The sequence below is a fragment of the Palaemon carinicauda genome, chromosome 31 (assembly GCF_036898095.1).
Source record: "Palaemon carinicauda isolate YSFRI2023 chromosome 31, ASM3689809v2, whole genome shotgun sequence".
In the NCBI taxonomy this organism is placed as follows: domain Eukaryota; kingdom Metazoa; phylum Arthropoda; class Malacostraca; order Decapoda; family Palaemonidae; genus Palaemon; species Palaemon carinicauda.
This window is the reverse complement of record NC_090755.1, coordinates 16,142,127-16,153,471: the sequence shown is the minus strand read 5'-3', so window position 1 is coordinate 16,153,471 and position 11,345 is coordinate 16,142,127. Positions and strand designations below refer to the sequence as shown.

At 35.4% G+C, this 11,345-nt stretch overlaps 1 protein-coding gene across 1 annotated transcript in view; it reads right to left on the bottom strand.

The window, feature by feature from the left end:
- Positions 1-5,818: 5,818 nt before the first annotated feature.
- LOC137624323 (protein C-mannosyl-transferase DPY19L3-like) overlaps positions 5,819-11,345 on the bottom strand; it is a 733,373-nt gene continuing 727,846 nt past the window's right edge. Inside the window, 1 exon segment of the mRNA XM_068354997.1 lies at positions 5,819-8,714. Within this exon segment, the coding sequence (XP_068211098.1) occupies positions 8,556-8,714 (159 nt within the window). The 3' untranslated portion in view covers positions 5,819-8,555.

Below are 11,345 nucleotides of genomic sequence, written 5' to 3'. Positions count from 1 at the left end.
CTACCACATTAGAGATCTCCACAAAAGTAGAGTCAAGAACTAAAAAGACAGTATTTGGTCTTGAGTCTCTCCACAAGGACTTCCACTGTCAAGAGCAAAAAACCTGGGATTAACAGGAGGAGGAGATGGTCTTGCAGCTTCAGGCAATCTTTCTATTGATAGAGTGGAGGAGAATCTTTCTCAAATGGCTAGATCGAAGTGAATTCTCAGGCCCGAAGATCTGAGAGTTCACTCTGTCTAAGGCCACACAAGGAAGATCTGACCATGGCAACTTCAGTGAAGTCCTTGATCCTTGAGGGGTTCTGAAATGCTTATCAGTGACAATAGGTCCCCATGTCTAAAAAGCCCTGGTAGGCTAACCAAGTTCTTTGCACTCACGAATAAATGCAAGAATGTGGAAAACGAACACTCAGTCTCAGGTTTTTCAGTTTCACCTATACCAGACTGATATTGGGCGTCCTTGAAGTACAGAAAACCAGAGATTCCCCTTTCCTTGCAAAGGAGGAGGGCTCAATAATCACCAGTGGGAAACAGTAGACACTCAGGATCATGAACAGAATCAGTAGTGTAACCCGAAGAGGCTGAAGCGAGCTCAATAGAGCATGATCAGCTTCCCTTTGAGAAACAGAATTGCCTTTGGCTCCTACATTCCCTAAGACTGACAATGTACTGCATACTATTTTAGTCTATGTGGTGCATTCCAACATGCAGTTTTTGCAGTGGGCAGGTACACTGCATATATATTGTTGCCGTTAACTATTACATGATGGGACATCTCACTGCTCGTAAAAGTACCGAGAGGGGTCCTGGGTGGGCAGCTATTGCTGATCCTCATTGTGTGAGCATGAGAGAATTCCTGATTGTGTGAGAAAGAGGGAACTTCTTTGGTCATGGCAGAAAAGAACAGATAACTTGTGATCATGCTCTCTATCTCGCAAATGAGTGGGCATAGAGCCACTGACACAACTGCATATCCTTGCAGTTTTCCAATTATTCTGAACTGAAAAAAAAAAAAAAAAGAATAAGACAGAAATTTCAGAGGCAGCATGAGCAAATCCACTTTGATTCTGGCAAAAGTCATGAGTGATAGTATTGATAATTGACAGCTAGGTGGAGCTTTCCCAGGACTACTTGTTGCCAGTTATCACTACCTAGTAGTTTTAATGGCTGTTTCAGCTCCACTGATGTCACGCTCCTTCTATTAAAGGCCAATGGTTTGCATTCATGGAAGGTCAAATAACAATTGTTATCAGCTAATTTCTACCACATTTTTATATCATTCCACTTAAAGAAAATATTGTATTCATATTCTTTCATATATTTGATGATGCTTTTCAAATATGACTCAAAACTTTAATCTTATACAGAAAAAACAATGTAGTTAACACTTCTGTATTCAATATGGCATAGCAAATACAGTCTATTAAGTAAACACTGAACATGACCAAATTACTGAAAATTGTACATTCATTTTTTCTAAAGCCCACAGGAAATACAACTGTATAAAGTAAAATAATACTTTCTGTAAAATTATAATAAATACACTAATTTTAAATTTGCCATAAGTGAACAAGACAAAATATACATCAAATTACATTTTATAAACTAGAAAAACCTATAGCTTCAAGGGTTATTTGAAAGTAACTTGCTAAAACTTATAACCAAATTATTGTGACGTCACAGCTGAGTAAACTGCTAGGACAAGATTCTACGGCTGACATATTTCCTTTTGTGTATTGAAAATATCCTCATTCCATCATTTACGCAATCACCATCTCTTATAAATATTTCTTTAAGAGTATTAGAAGAACTTTACACAAACCATTACATCACATATACTTACTAAATCACAACCATGCTAACTGTTGACAAAAAAGGAAAATTATGATACCTACTTGTCAAAAAAAAGATTTTGATAAAGATAAAACCTTTTTTGGGGGGAAGTGCTGTGGATGCTAGATCAGGGAATCCAGTATGACATGATATAATAAAAAAATATCTTTCCTGCCCTACAGCCAGAGTATTAAGGTGCAAGGCATGGACTCAGTTTGGATAAGAGAAACACACAAGTTCACACCCTACTAAACTTGTCAGGGGATCTCCAATATTGATTTTGTCTGTTAACTGACGATACATCCCCCACCGAGAACCACTACTAACACTAAAGACAATGCTTACCCAAGGCGTTTGTTTCTCACCCATCAATCATTTTTTCAATCCAGGTCTCAATTATGTCCTAGTTCTCTTCAAGTCTAGAGTCTTGGAAACCACACAGAAAATCCCCAACAATAGGTTTTTCCTTTGTTAAAATCCATATTTTAGCCATTAGATTGCTGTTGGGTTTAATCTCAGAGCATACAACAAGGAAGATACATGCACCATAAGAGTCAAGTCACCATAGGTGACCTATAAATAACCCAGTAAATGCCAATTCATGCATACATGACCAAACCATCATGAACTAAACATAAATATGGCTAGTTAACTACTTACTTTATCACTGAAATATTCACTCTCTTATAAAGGCACCATGACTCCATGTTTGCAATAAATTGTTGTCATAACTTATCTAGGCTATGCTAAATCCAACAATACCCAAAAGCTCCCGGTTTAGGATAAGGTATATAATTTGTACGAAACTGAATTAAAACTCATTATGTAACAAACAAAATAATAATGCAGTAACAATAATAATGTAGCAAAACCAATTTCATGCTAAATAGAAGCCAGATAATGGCTTCAATATGTTACTGAACTTCATTACCAAAACATAGTGACGCTATGAAAAAAAAGTATGGGGAAAATACAAATTATTTTCTGCTTATTCATTTTTTATTTTTAATTCTTGGCATTTATTTCTAAAATGTTATAGTTTCATCGATTAATTTTTTGTAATTTCTTTAGCTCCAGTCCCTCATTCTCAAAATTAATTTCTTTGTTTTCTTAGCAGGTAGCTGGCAGCAATCCCTACATCCAGTAGGGTTAGAAATCAAGTTTTAAAGATCAGGTTAGAAATTGGTTTTGGAGGTCAGGTTTCACACATAAAAAGACTGAGAATCCTGACAACGACAGGGCACTGCAGAGGAATTTGAAAGTGCCAAGTTTGACCTCGCTGATAGTGTTTACAGAATATTAAGTGCTAAGCGAGGGCACACAATGGCAGAGAGAAGAAAGTGAGTTGTCTGTGTTGGGTACTTTTATTTGTGTCTACATCTACTAGACGGTGAAACTTAAACTCCATGACCCTGTTCCTGAAGGTAAACCCCGTGCTAAGAAGCCGACCAAGTGTCAAAACTCCCTTGAAAATTGGCCTTAGTAGTACATTTAACACAGATGATGGTGTGTAGTTCGTGAGGATGTTGTGTAAAGATTTCAAGGTTGTGATTAGACAATATGAATTAATTTTTCGTACAAAATCTACATCACAAACTTAAATGCCTTGTTAAATCTGACTTGAGAACTGTACTTTATGAACACATCTGCCCCGGTGTAGCTACTAGTGTGTGTGCTCAGTCTTATCCCTGACCGACCTTTCCTTGTCATAGTGTAATTGCCTTTTTTCATATAGTGACACAATTGTCCCATTATTAGGGACACATTAGTCCCCAGAAACAAGGGATCTTATAGTGGTAGACATACAAGTGTCAAGCGGAGGCTAACTTAAATTGATGGCAATGTCAAAACTTGCAGTCTGTGTATGCAGATCATGGTCTATAACGTTACAGGGTTCTCCTTAGAATGTAGCTTTCTTATGTACCATGACTGTAAAGACTTTGTCTTGTTGTAAATAGATATTAAGATTTACATGGCAAACAAGATAGGACAGTATTATTTTAAAAAGGATTTTTCCATTTTTATATCATGATTTTAATTTGGGGCCTTACTGAATAAGCGGTTCCTGGGGACTTTGTACTGTATTGATGTGGGGGTGCTAACATGTGACCATTTTTTGTTTTTTCGAACCAAATTTTCTTTTAGTCTAGTTAGTGTAGAACTGAAGTGAAGATATACTATTTTTCTTCTTACAATTTAAATTTTGATATTGAAATTGTAGATTATTTTTATTTTTTTTTTTCAACCTAATTATTTGTTTAATTTTTTAAATTAAATCTTTTTTTTATAATCCTCTTTAAATACATTTCATCACAACAGTTGTTCCCTGTTCCAGCCTGAAGTTTTTTTTTTTTTTTTTCCTAATGTTCCTGAGGCTCACTTAAATTTGAAAGAAATCTTACCTAAATCATAGAGCCATGCCATTTTTCTAAAGAACTCTGTACTCAAGAATAATATAGGAAACTGAGGTTCTAGCTGGGTCCCCTTGCCCAGTATAAAATCTAGGGGTGGTGCCCAGGCCTCAGTTCTCTTGCCTATTTACCTTTCGCCCAGATTTCTGGGTATTCCATCGTTTTTTATATTTGTGTGGTGAAACATTGGAGTGTGGTCGGCATTTGGACACTAGGCCGTCTGCGTGCTATGTCTGGCCACAGTCCACAAACCACTACAATGCCTGCATAAACACTATCATCCAGTGCTAAAAATGGGTAAATAATTCTTTCATGGCCTAATTAACTGCAATTATCTTAGAAGTAGAGATAAAATCCTTGAAACTTGACAATTAGGAATGCGAACAATAGACATTTGAAAAGATGGCTGTTTAGTGAGAAACAAAATCCAGAGTAAGTATTGTCTTTAGTTTTACCAAAGATTTCCAGTGGGTGATGTGTCATTAGAAGATGAATTCTGCATTCAAGGTGCTAAGACAAGTTCAACAGAGCTTGAACCCATGGATTTTCCTTATATACATCGAGTCCATGCCTTGCATGTTGATACATTGGTCCTAGGGCTGAAAAGGCAATATTTCATTGGTATATCATGTTACATTGGAGTCCCTGTTCTAGCCTTTATAGGAAAGACTTTGGGAGTCAAACAGCAGACTAAGCCCAAAAACAATTTTAAATAACTTAATACCATATACTGTAGTTACAAATATATGATTAATTATAATAATTTGATATGCCATTTCATTAACCAGGCAAGATAAAGAAAATCGGATATAGAAAGGCAACATTTGGCACGCAAATACAGCATATTTCTCTCCATCTCTCTCCCCATGCAACCATAGACTGGCCCATATTAATCTTTTCCAGAAATGGATCCCTGATAGATTTACCATCACAACATTACCCTACTCCTAGAGGGGCATTTTTGGAAATATATATTTTTGGTCTAAAATTGGCCAAAATCCCTCCAAGAAATCATTCTGAAGTGATGTATGCAAAAATTTTGAATAGTCCTGTAGGCATATAGGCACTTCCACGCCAAATTTCAGGTCATAAGAGTAAAATATGCACATTTAAAAAAAAAAAAAAAAAAAAAAAAAAAAAAAATTATATGAAATTTCAGGTCATTTTGTGTAAATATGAGGGCACAGGAGCCAAAAATGTAAATCTTTGGTCTAAGAATGAACAAAATTTGCAAAATTTAACCATTTTGAATAAACAAATGCCAAAAATGTATATGACTTCCTATTGGTATTTATATAAGGCACCTCAGAGACATTGCCCCCCCCCAAAAAAATAAAGGTATCAATTTTTTTTAACGCACCTAGGTATTTGCCCACTCAACCTTTGTGCCAAATTTCAGGTCATTTGACCCAGAAATGACAGATGAATTGATTTGAAGATTTGACATGAGGGGAAGAAGAAATATCAGGAAAAACAATATATTTTCCTCCTATGGAGTGAAATATAACAACAAAATGATACAACACTTTCCTTCAGTGCAATCTGTCCACGTAGTGTAGGCCTAATAAAATTAGAAATCATATCTTCATTTGAACTAGCTCCTTCAATTAAGGGCTAATTACAAAACATTTTCCACAAGACCATGAATAAAAACTTAAATTGCAACCATACACGGACCTGCACATAAAGATTTTTATGGCAGTTTATCTAAAATAAGAAACATGTAATATAAGCACTAGGGTAGAGGTAATTCAAATCATATGATAAACTAAAATATATTTTTTTATGAATCATTAAAGTGACTGCATTGTATAAGCAAGATATGGAAGAAAACATTTAGAATGTAATACTACAGTGATTGCCGACCAGTTTTGCAACCACCTTTTGTACCACAACCAGAATGTAATTGAAAAAATCAGAACACTCATACCTTGTGCAAAATAACCAGATAATAATGCAACCCCCATATTCTAAGTCACATTTCCTAAGCATATTGCAGTTAGCCCTTGTCTTTCACTTGGATTAGGGGCACTATATCCCCCAAATTATTCAAGTTCCCACAAATCTTTCATTCTTAAATACCCTTAACCTCCCTGCCTTTAAATTCATAAATATTTTAACATAGGCACATTATTTTAAAAAAAATACAAATTGATAAATAAATCTATAAATACAGTACATAAATGATACCAACCATAAATTTCATATCAGTAAAATAAAAGTAAAATTTCAAAGATGAAAATACCGTTTGACTTCCTTTATGCCTACCTAAAGACATATTAATATCTACTTCCACACCTCAATGATGTCTCTCAAATAGAAACAGTGAATCATGACAAGATTCATGTAAAAAACATGTCTAATACACAAACAAATCTTGCCCAACAAATAATCATACAAATATTCTCTAAACATATACTTTACCTTAATGTTTATAAAATATATGGCATCATTCTCATTTAATCTATCACTAGAGTAAGAATGTCCTTTTGTATGCATTCTGTGAAATAAAGATTTGCAAATTTCCCTTTCTTCATTCTTGATGTATTTCACTGTCAACTAATCTAAGCAATAATGGCAAACAAATGCTACAGCTGAATTAATTTCCCAGAAGAAATGATAACTCTTCTTGCATTGTGTTCGCTTTCTCCTGCCTCTAAAGAAAAATTCCAGTAGTACTCTTGTTTGGACACATAATAATGGTAATCAAATCTCATTACACCAAATGACTTAAAAGACACAAGCAGCATCAGATTAAATTCATATGATCTCTGCGAAAGTGTAAAAAGGGTATGGCATCCAAAACTTATTAAGTGTTCTTAAAAAAGGATTGAACAAGGAGTATAAATCCAAATATAAACCCTTTGTAAAGTGTGCCAATTTAAAAAAAGCTAGCTTACTTTTTACAAATACGTCTTTTACATTGGAATGAAATAAACAGATATTACAAATATAACCTTAATCCTAATCTCTATGAATCTTTATATTTATGTTGTGTGCATCATCCATGGTTTTGAACAGTATGTCATTAAAGTTCCCAAAAATTTAGTTTTCATAATAAAATCTATTATTTCTTTACTCACCTGATGTTCATAATGATTTCTCTCAAAGCCTGGTTTATACAGTAATGATGTTTATCTTAAGTAGGATAAACTAAAAATTTCCTACTTTCTTTCCTTTCATCATAAGGCTCCAAATTACACAATATTCTAGAAGTTTTATTCCAGATGTGATTAAATTGTGGAATGATCTTCCTAATAAGGCAGTTGAATTGGTGGATCTTCAAAAGTTCAAACTTGCAGCGAATGTTTATATGCTGAACCGGCTGATATAAGTCTCTCCTCATAATTTACATATAATAGATCAATTTTAAAATTGTTACTGACCTTAAGGTATTTTATATTATTTTTTCATTACTTCTTGTATAGTTTATTTTCTTCCCTCGCTGGGCTATTTTTTTCCTGCCGGAGCCCTTGGGTTTATGACAACTCGCTTTTCCAACTACGGTTGTAGATTAGAGAGTAATAATGGTAATAATAAAAAAATATAATAATAATAATAATGATAATAATAATAACAATAATAATAACAATAATATTAAGACATTAGCTTCCTTTTACATTTGGAACATTTAATCTGATCAGTTACCATCTAAACATAACTTTTCATAAGAGAGACAGTAAGCCCTTCACATTCTTTCCAAAATTATCTAAATCACAATTCTGTCCTTGCCACAAGACAAAAAGAAAATGACGATCATGATCACCCAGAAATAACTCCACTGAAAAAATTACACAGAAATTAAAAATCCAGACGATATACGTTACGATCAATAATAACCTAAATCAAACAAAATGCACAATCTGGAGGTAAATGCCGACCCAGTAACGTGAGGTTAATGAGGGAACTGAAAAGAAGAGTATTTATGGTGTAACCACAGCAAGGTTATTGCCATTAACTGCTAGATTGTCTCAATACTGTACAACAGACCTAGACTACTAAAAGGAAAAAAACAGAAGTTTAACTTTTGGGTAAATGTACAAAACATATTCAAGGGTGTTTCATAGAAATAATATTTCCATCTAATTATTCACGATAAAAAATTGATTGTTCAAAACTTGTAATGAAAAAAAAATGTGAACAATTAAACCATTTTGATTACTGTAGCCTACAGTACTAAAAATGTTCAATAAATAAATTTATCAAATTCTTAAAATAGGGGTGCTATTCAGCTGGAATGTGTTATTTCTACGCACAATGAACTACATGATAAAAAAACTAAAATATCGTAAAAAATTATTAGTCCCATTACTAGGTAACTGCAACTCTATAAACTCTGAATGTCTTATTACTCATAACCAGAGAGAAAAACTGCTTGTATTCTTTTTTATCATATCGAACTACATGGCAGAATCTTTCGTAAGTGGCTTGCTTTAATCCAGGGATCCCATGGCTACCATTACGTGGTATCTGTTGGAAAAAGAATTGATGAATTCAATATACTGCATGTATTAAAAATAATTTCTGCATTTCAATACTTACCTCAAAGTCAAAACTTGCTAAATCCTTCAATATGAGAGCTTCTTGAACATGAAATAAGAATATAAAAATTTACTCTCTAGGTAATGAAATCTTTCAATGACTTTTACCCAGAAGATACAATTCTTATTACAAAGATTAAGAAGAGATAGTTGGGAACCATAAAAGCAGAACTCAACCTCACCTAATTACAATTTTGAAAACATTCCAACCCTACAACACCTGAAGGAATGTGACAGATATACCAAATATTTCTCTTTCTAAACTAACAATTCAAAACATGACAAAGATATGGTTTCTACAAAATCAATCTCTTCAACCAGAGACATTACAGGTTAAGGAACCGAACCTGAACCTATTGACATAAAATAACATTCTAAATTTGATTTGTATTTTTCTTAGCTATACAAACCAGAGTCCTATAAATAGGGAGATGTCTTCAGCAGAGCTGAAACAGCTGCTGAATTTGCTAATGAGCTGGTTTACACAACTACTTGCGCAGCAAACACAGGACAAAAGACAAAGGTATTGCGGGACTTGTGGGTATACTCTTGTAGATAGAAGGCTGAAGGTGGTCTGGTGTTTTCACATCCTAGCCTCCAACAACTGACAAACTGTGGGGTTTCTCTTACAGGCTAAGTTGGGGCGGGGTGTATGCTCTATAGATAGTCTTACAAATCCAAAAAGAGCTTGTATACCTCGACAACTTTCTTTGCTCTGCCAAAGCTAAGGAAAAGACATAACATTCAGGCCTGAGATGCCAGGTTCGCTTCAGATTATTAAGTTCTTGATTGGGTTGCAGATATATGGAACAGATGGTGTATGCTTGTTTTAAATGCATTTGTACTGCTACTACTTGAAGATTTGTTTGTAAATGAATCTTGTTATGGATGACATCTTGTCACACCAGTACTGCACTCCCACAATGCCTACCTTCGTCTTCCTGGACTTCATTACAGTACAACAAAATAAATATTCTCTGGGACATAATTTATTTTGTCCAAGTATTGTTTTTTGCAAAAATAATATGATTGAAAAATTTTCCTTAATTAGTATTTTCAAAGATTCAGTACTACAACTGATCCCTCTCTCTGGTTACGGCTCCTTTTTCCTTTGCCTAAACATGCACAGAAGAGTCTGGCCTATTCTTTCCACAATTTCATCTGTCCTCATACAACTAACAATACTGCAAGTACCAAACAATTCTTCTAATGCTCAAGGGGTTAACTACTGCGTTGTTCAGTGGCTACTTTCCTCTTGGTAAGGGTAGAAGAGACTCTTTAGCTATAGTAAGCGGCTCTTCAAGGAGGACACTCCAAAATCAAAACATTGCTCTCTATTTTTGGGTAGTGCCATAGCCTCTGTACCATGGTTTTCCACTGTCTTGGGGTAGAGTTCTGTTGCTTGAGGGTACATTCAGGCACACTACATTATCTTCTCTCTCTTCCTCTTGTTTTTTTCAAGTTTTTATATTTTACATATGAAATATTTTTATAGTTCATATATGAAATATTAAATTTAAAGTTGTTACTGTTCTTACATACATATACCAAAGGCACTTCCCCCAATTTTGGGGGGTAGCCGACAACAACAAGAAACAAAACAAAAAAACAAAAAAACAAAAACAAAAAAGGGGACTTCTACTCTCTACGTTCCTCCAGCCTAACCAGGAACTCAGCCGAGTTCAGCTGGTACTGCTAGGGTGCCACAGCCCAACCTCCCACATTTCCACCACAGATGAAGCTTCATACTGCTGAGTCCCCTACTGCTGCTACCTCCGCGGTCATCTAAGGCACCGGAGGAAGCAGCAGGGCCTACCGGAACTGCGTCACAATCGCTCGCCATTCATTCCTATTTCTAGCACGCTCTCTTGCCTCTCTCACATCTATCCTCCTATCACCCAGAGCTTTCTTCACACCATCCATCCACCCAAACCTTGGCCTTCCTCTTGTACTTCTCCCATCAACTCTTGCATTCACCACCTTCTTTAGCAGACAGCCATTTTCCATTCTCTCAACATGGCCAAACCACCTCAACACATTCATATCCACTCTAGCCGCTAACTCATTTCTTACACCCGTTCTCACCCTCACCACTTCGTTCCTAACCCTATCTACTCGAGATACACCAGCCATACTCCTCAGACACTTCATCTCAAACACATTCAATTTCTGTCTCTCCATCACTTTTATTCCCCACAACTCCGATCCATACATCACAGTTGGTACAATCACTTTCTCATATAGAACTCTCTTTACATTCATGCCCAACCCTCTATTTCTTACTACTCCCTTAACTGCCCCCAACACTTTGCAACCTTCATTCACTCTCTGACGTACATCTGCTTCCACTCCACCATTTGCTGCAACAACAGACCCCAAGTACTTAAACTGATCCACCTCCTCAAGTAACTCTCCATTCAACATGACATTCAACCTTGCACCACCTTCCCTTCTCGTACATCTCATAACCTTACTCTTACCCACATTAACTCTTAACTTCCTTCTCTCACACACCCTTCCAAATTCTGTCACTAGTCGGTCAAGCTTCTCTTCTGTGTCT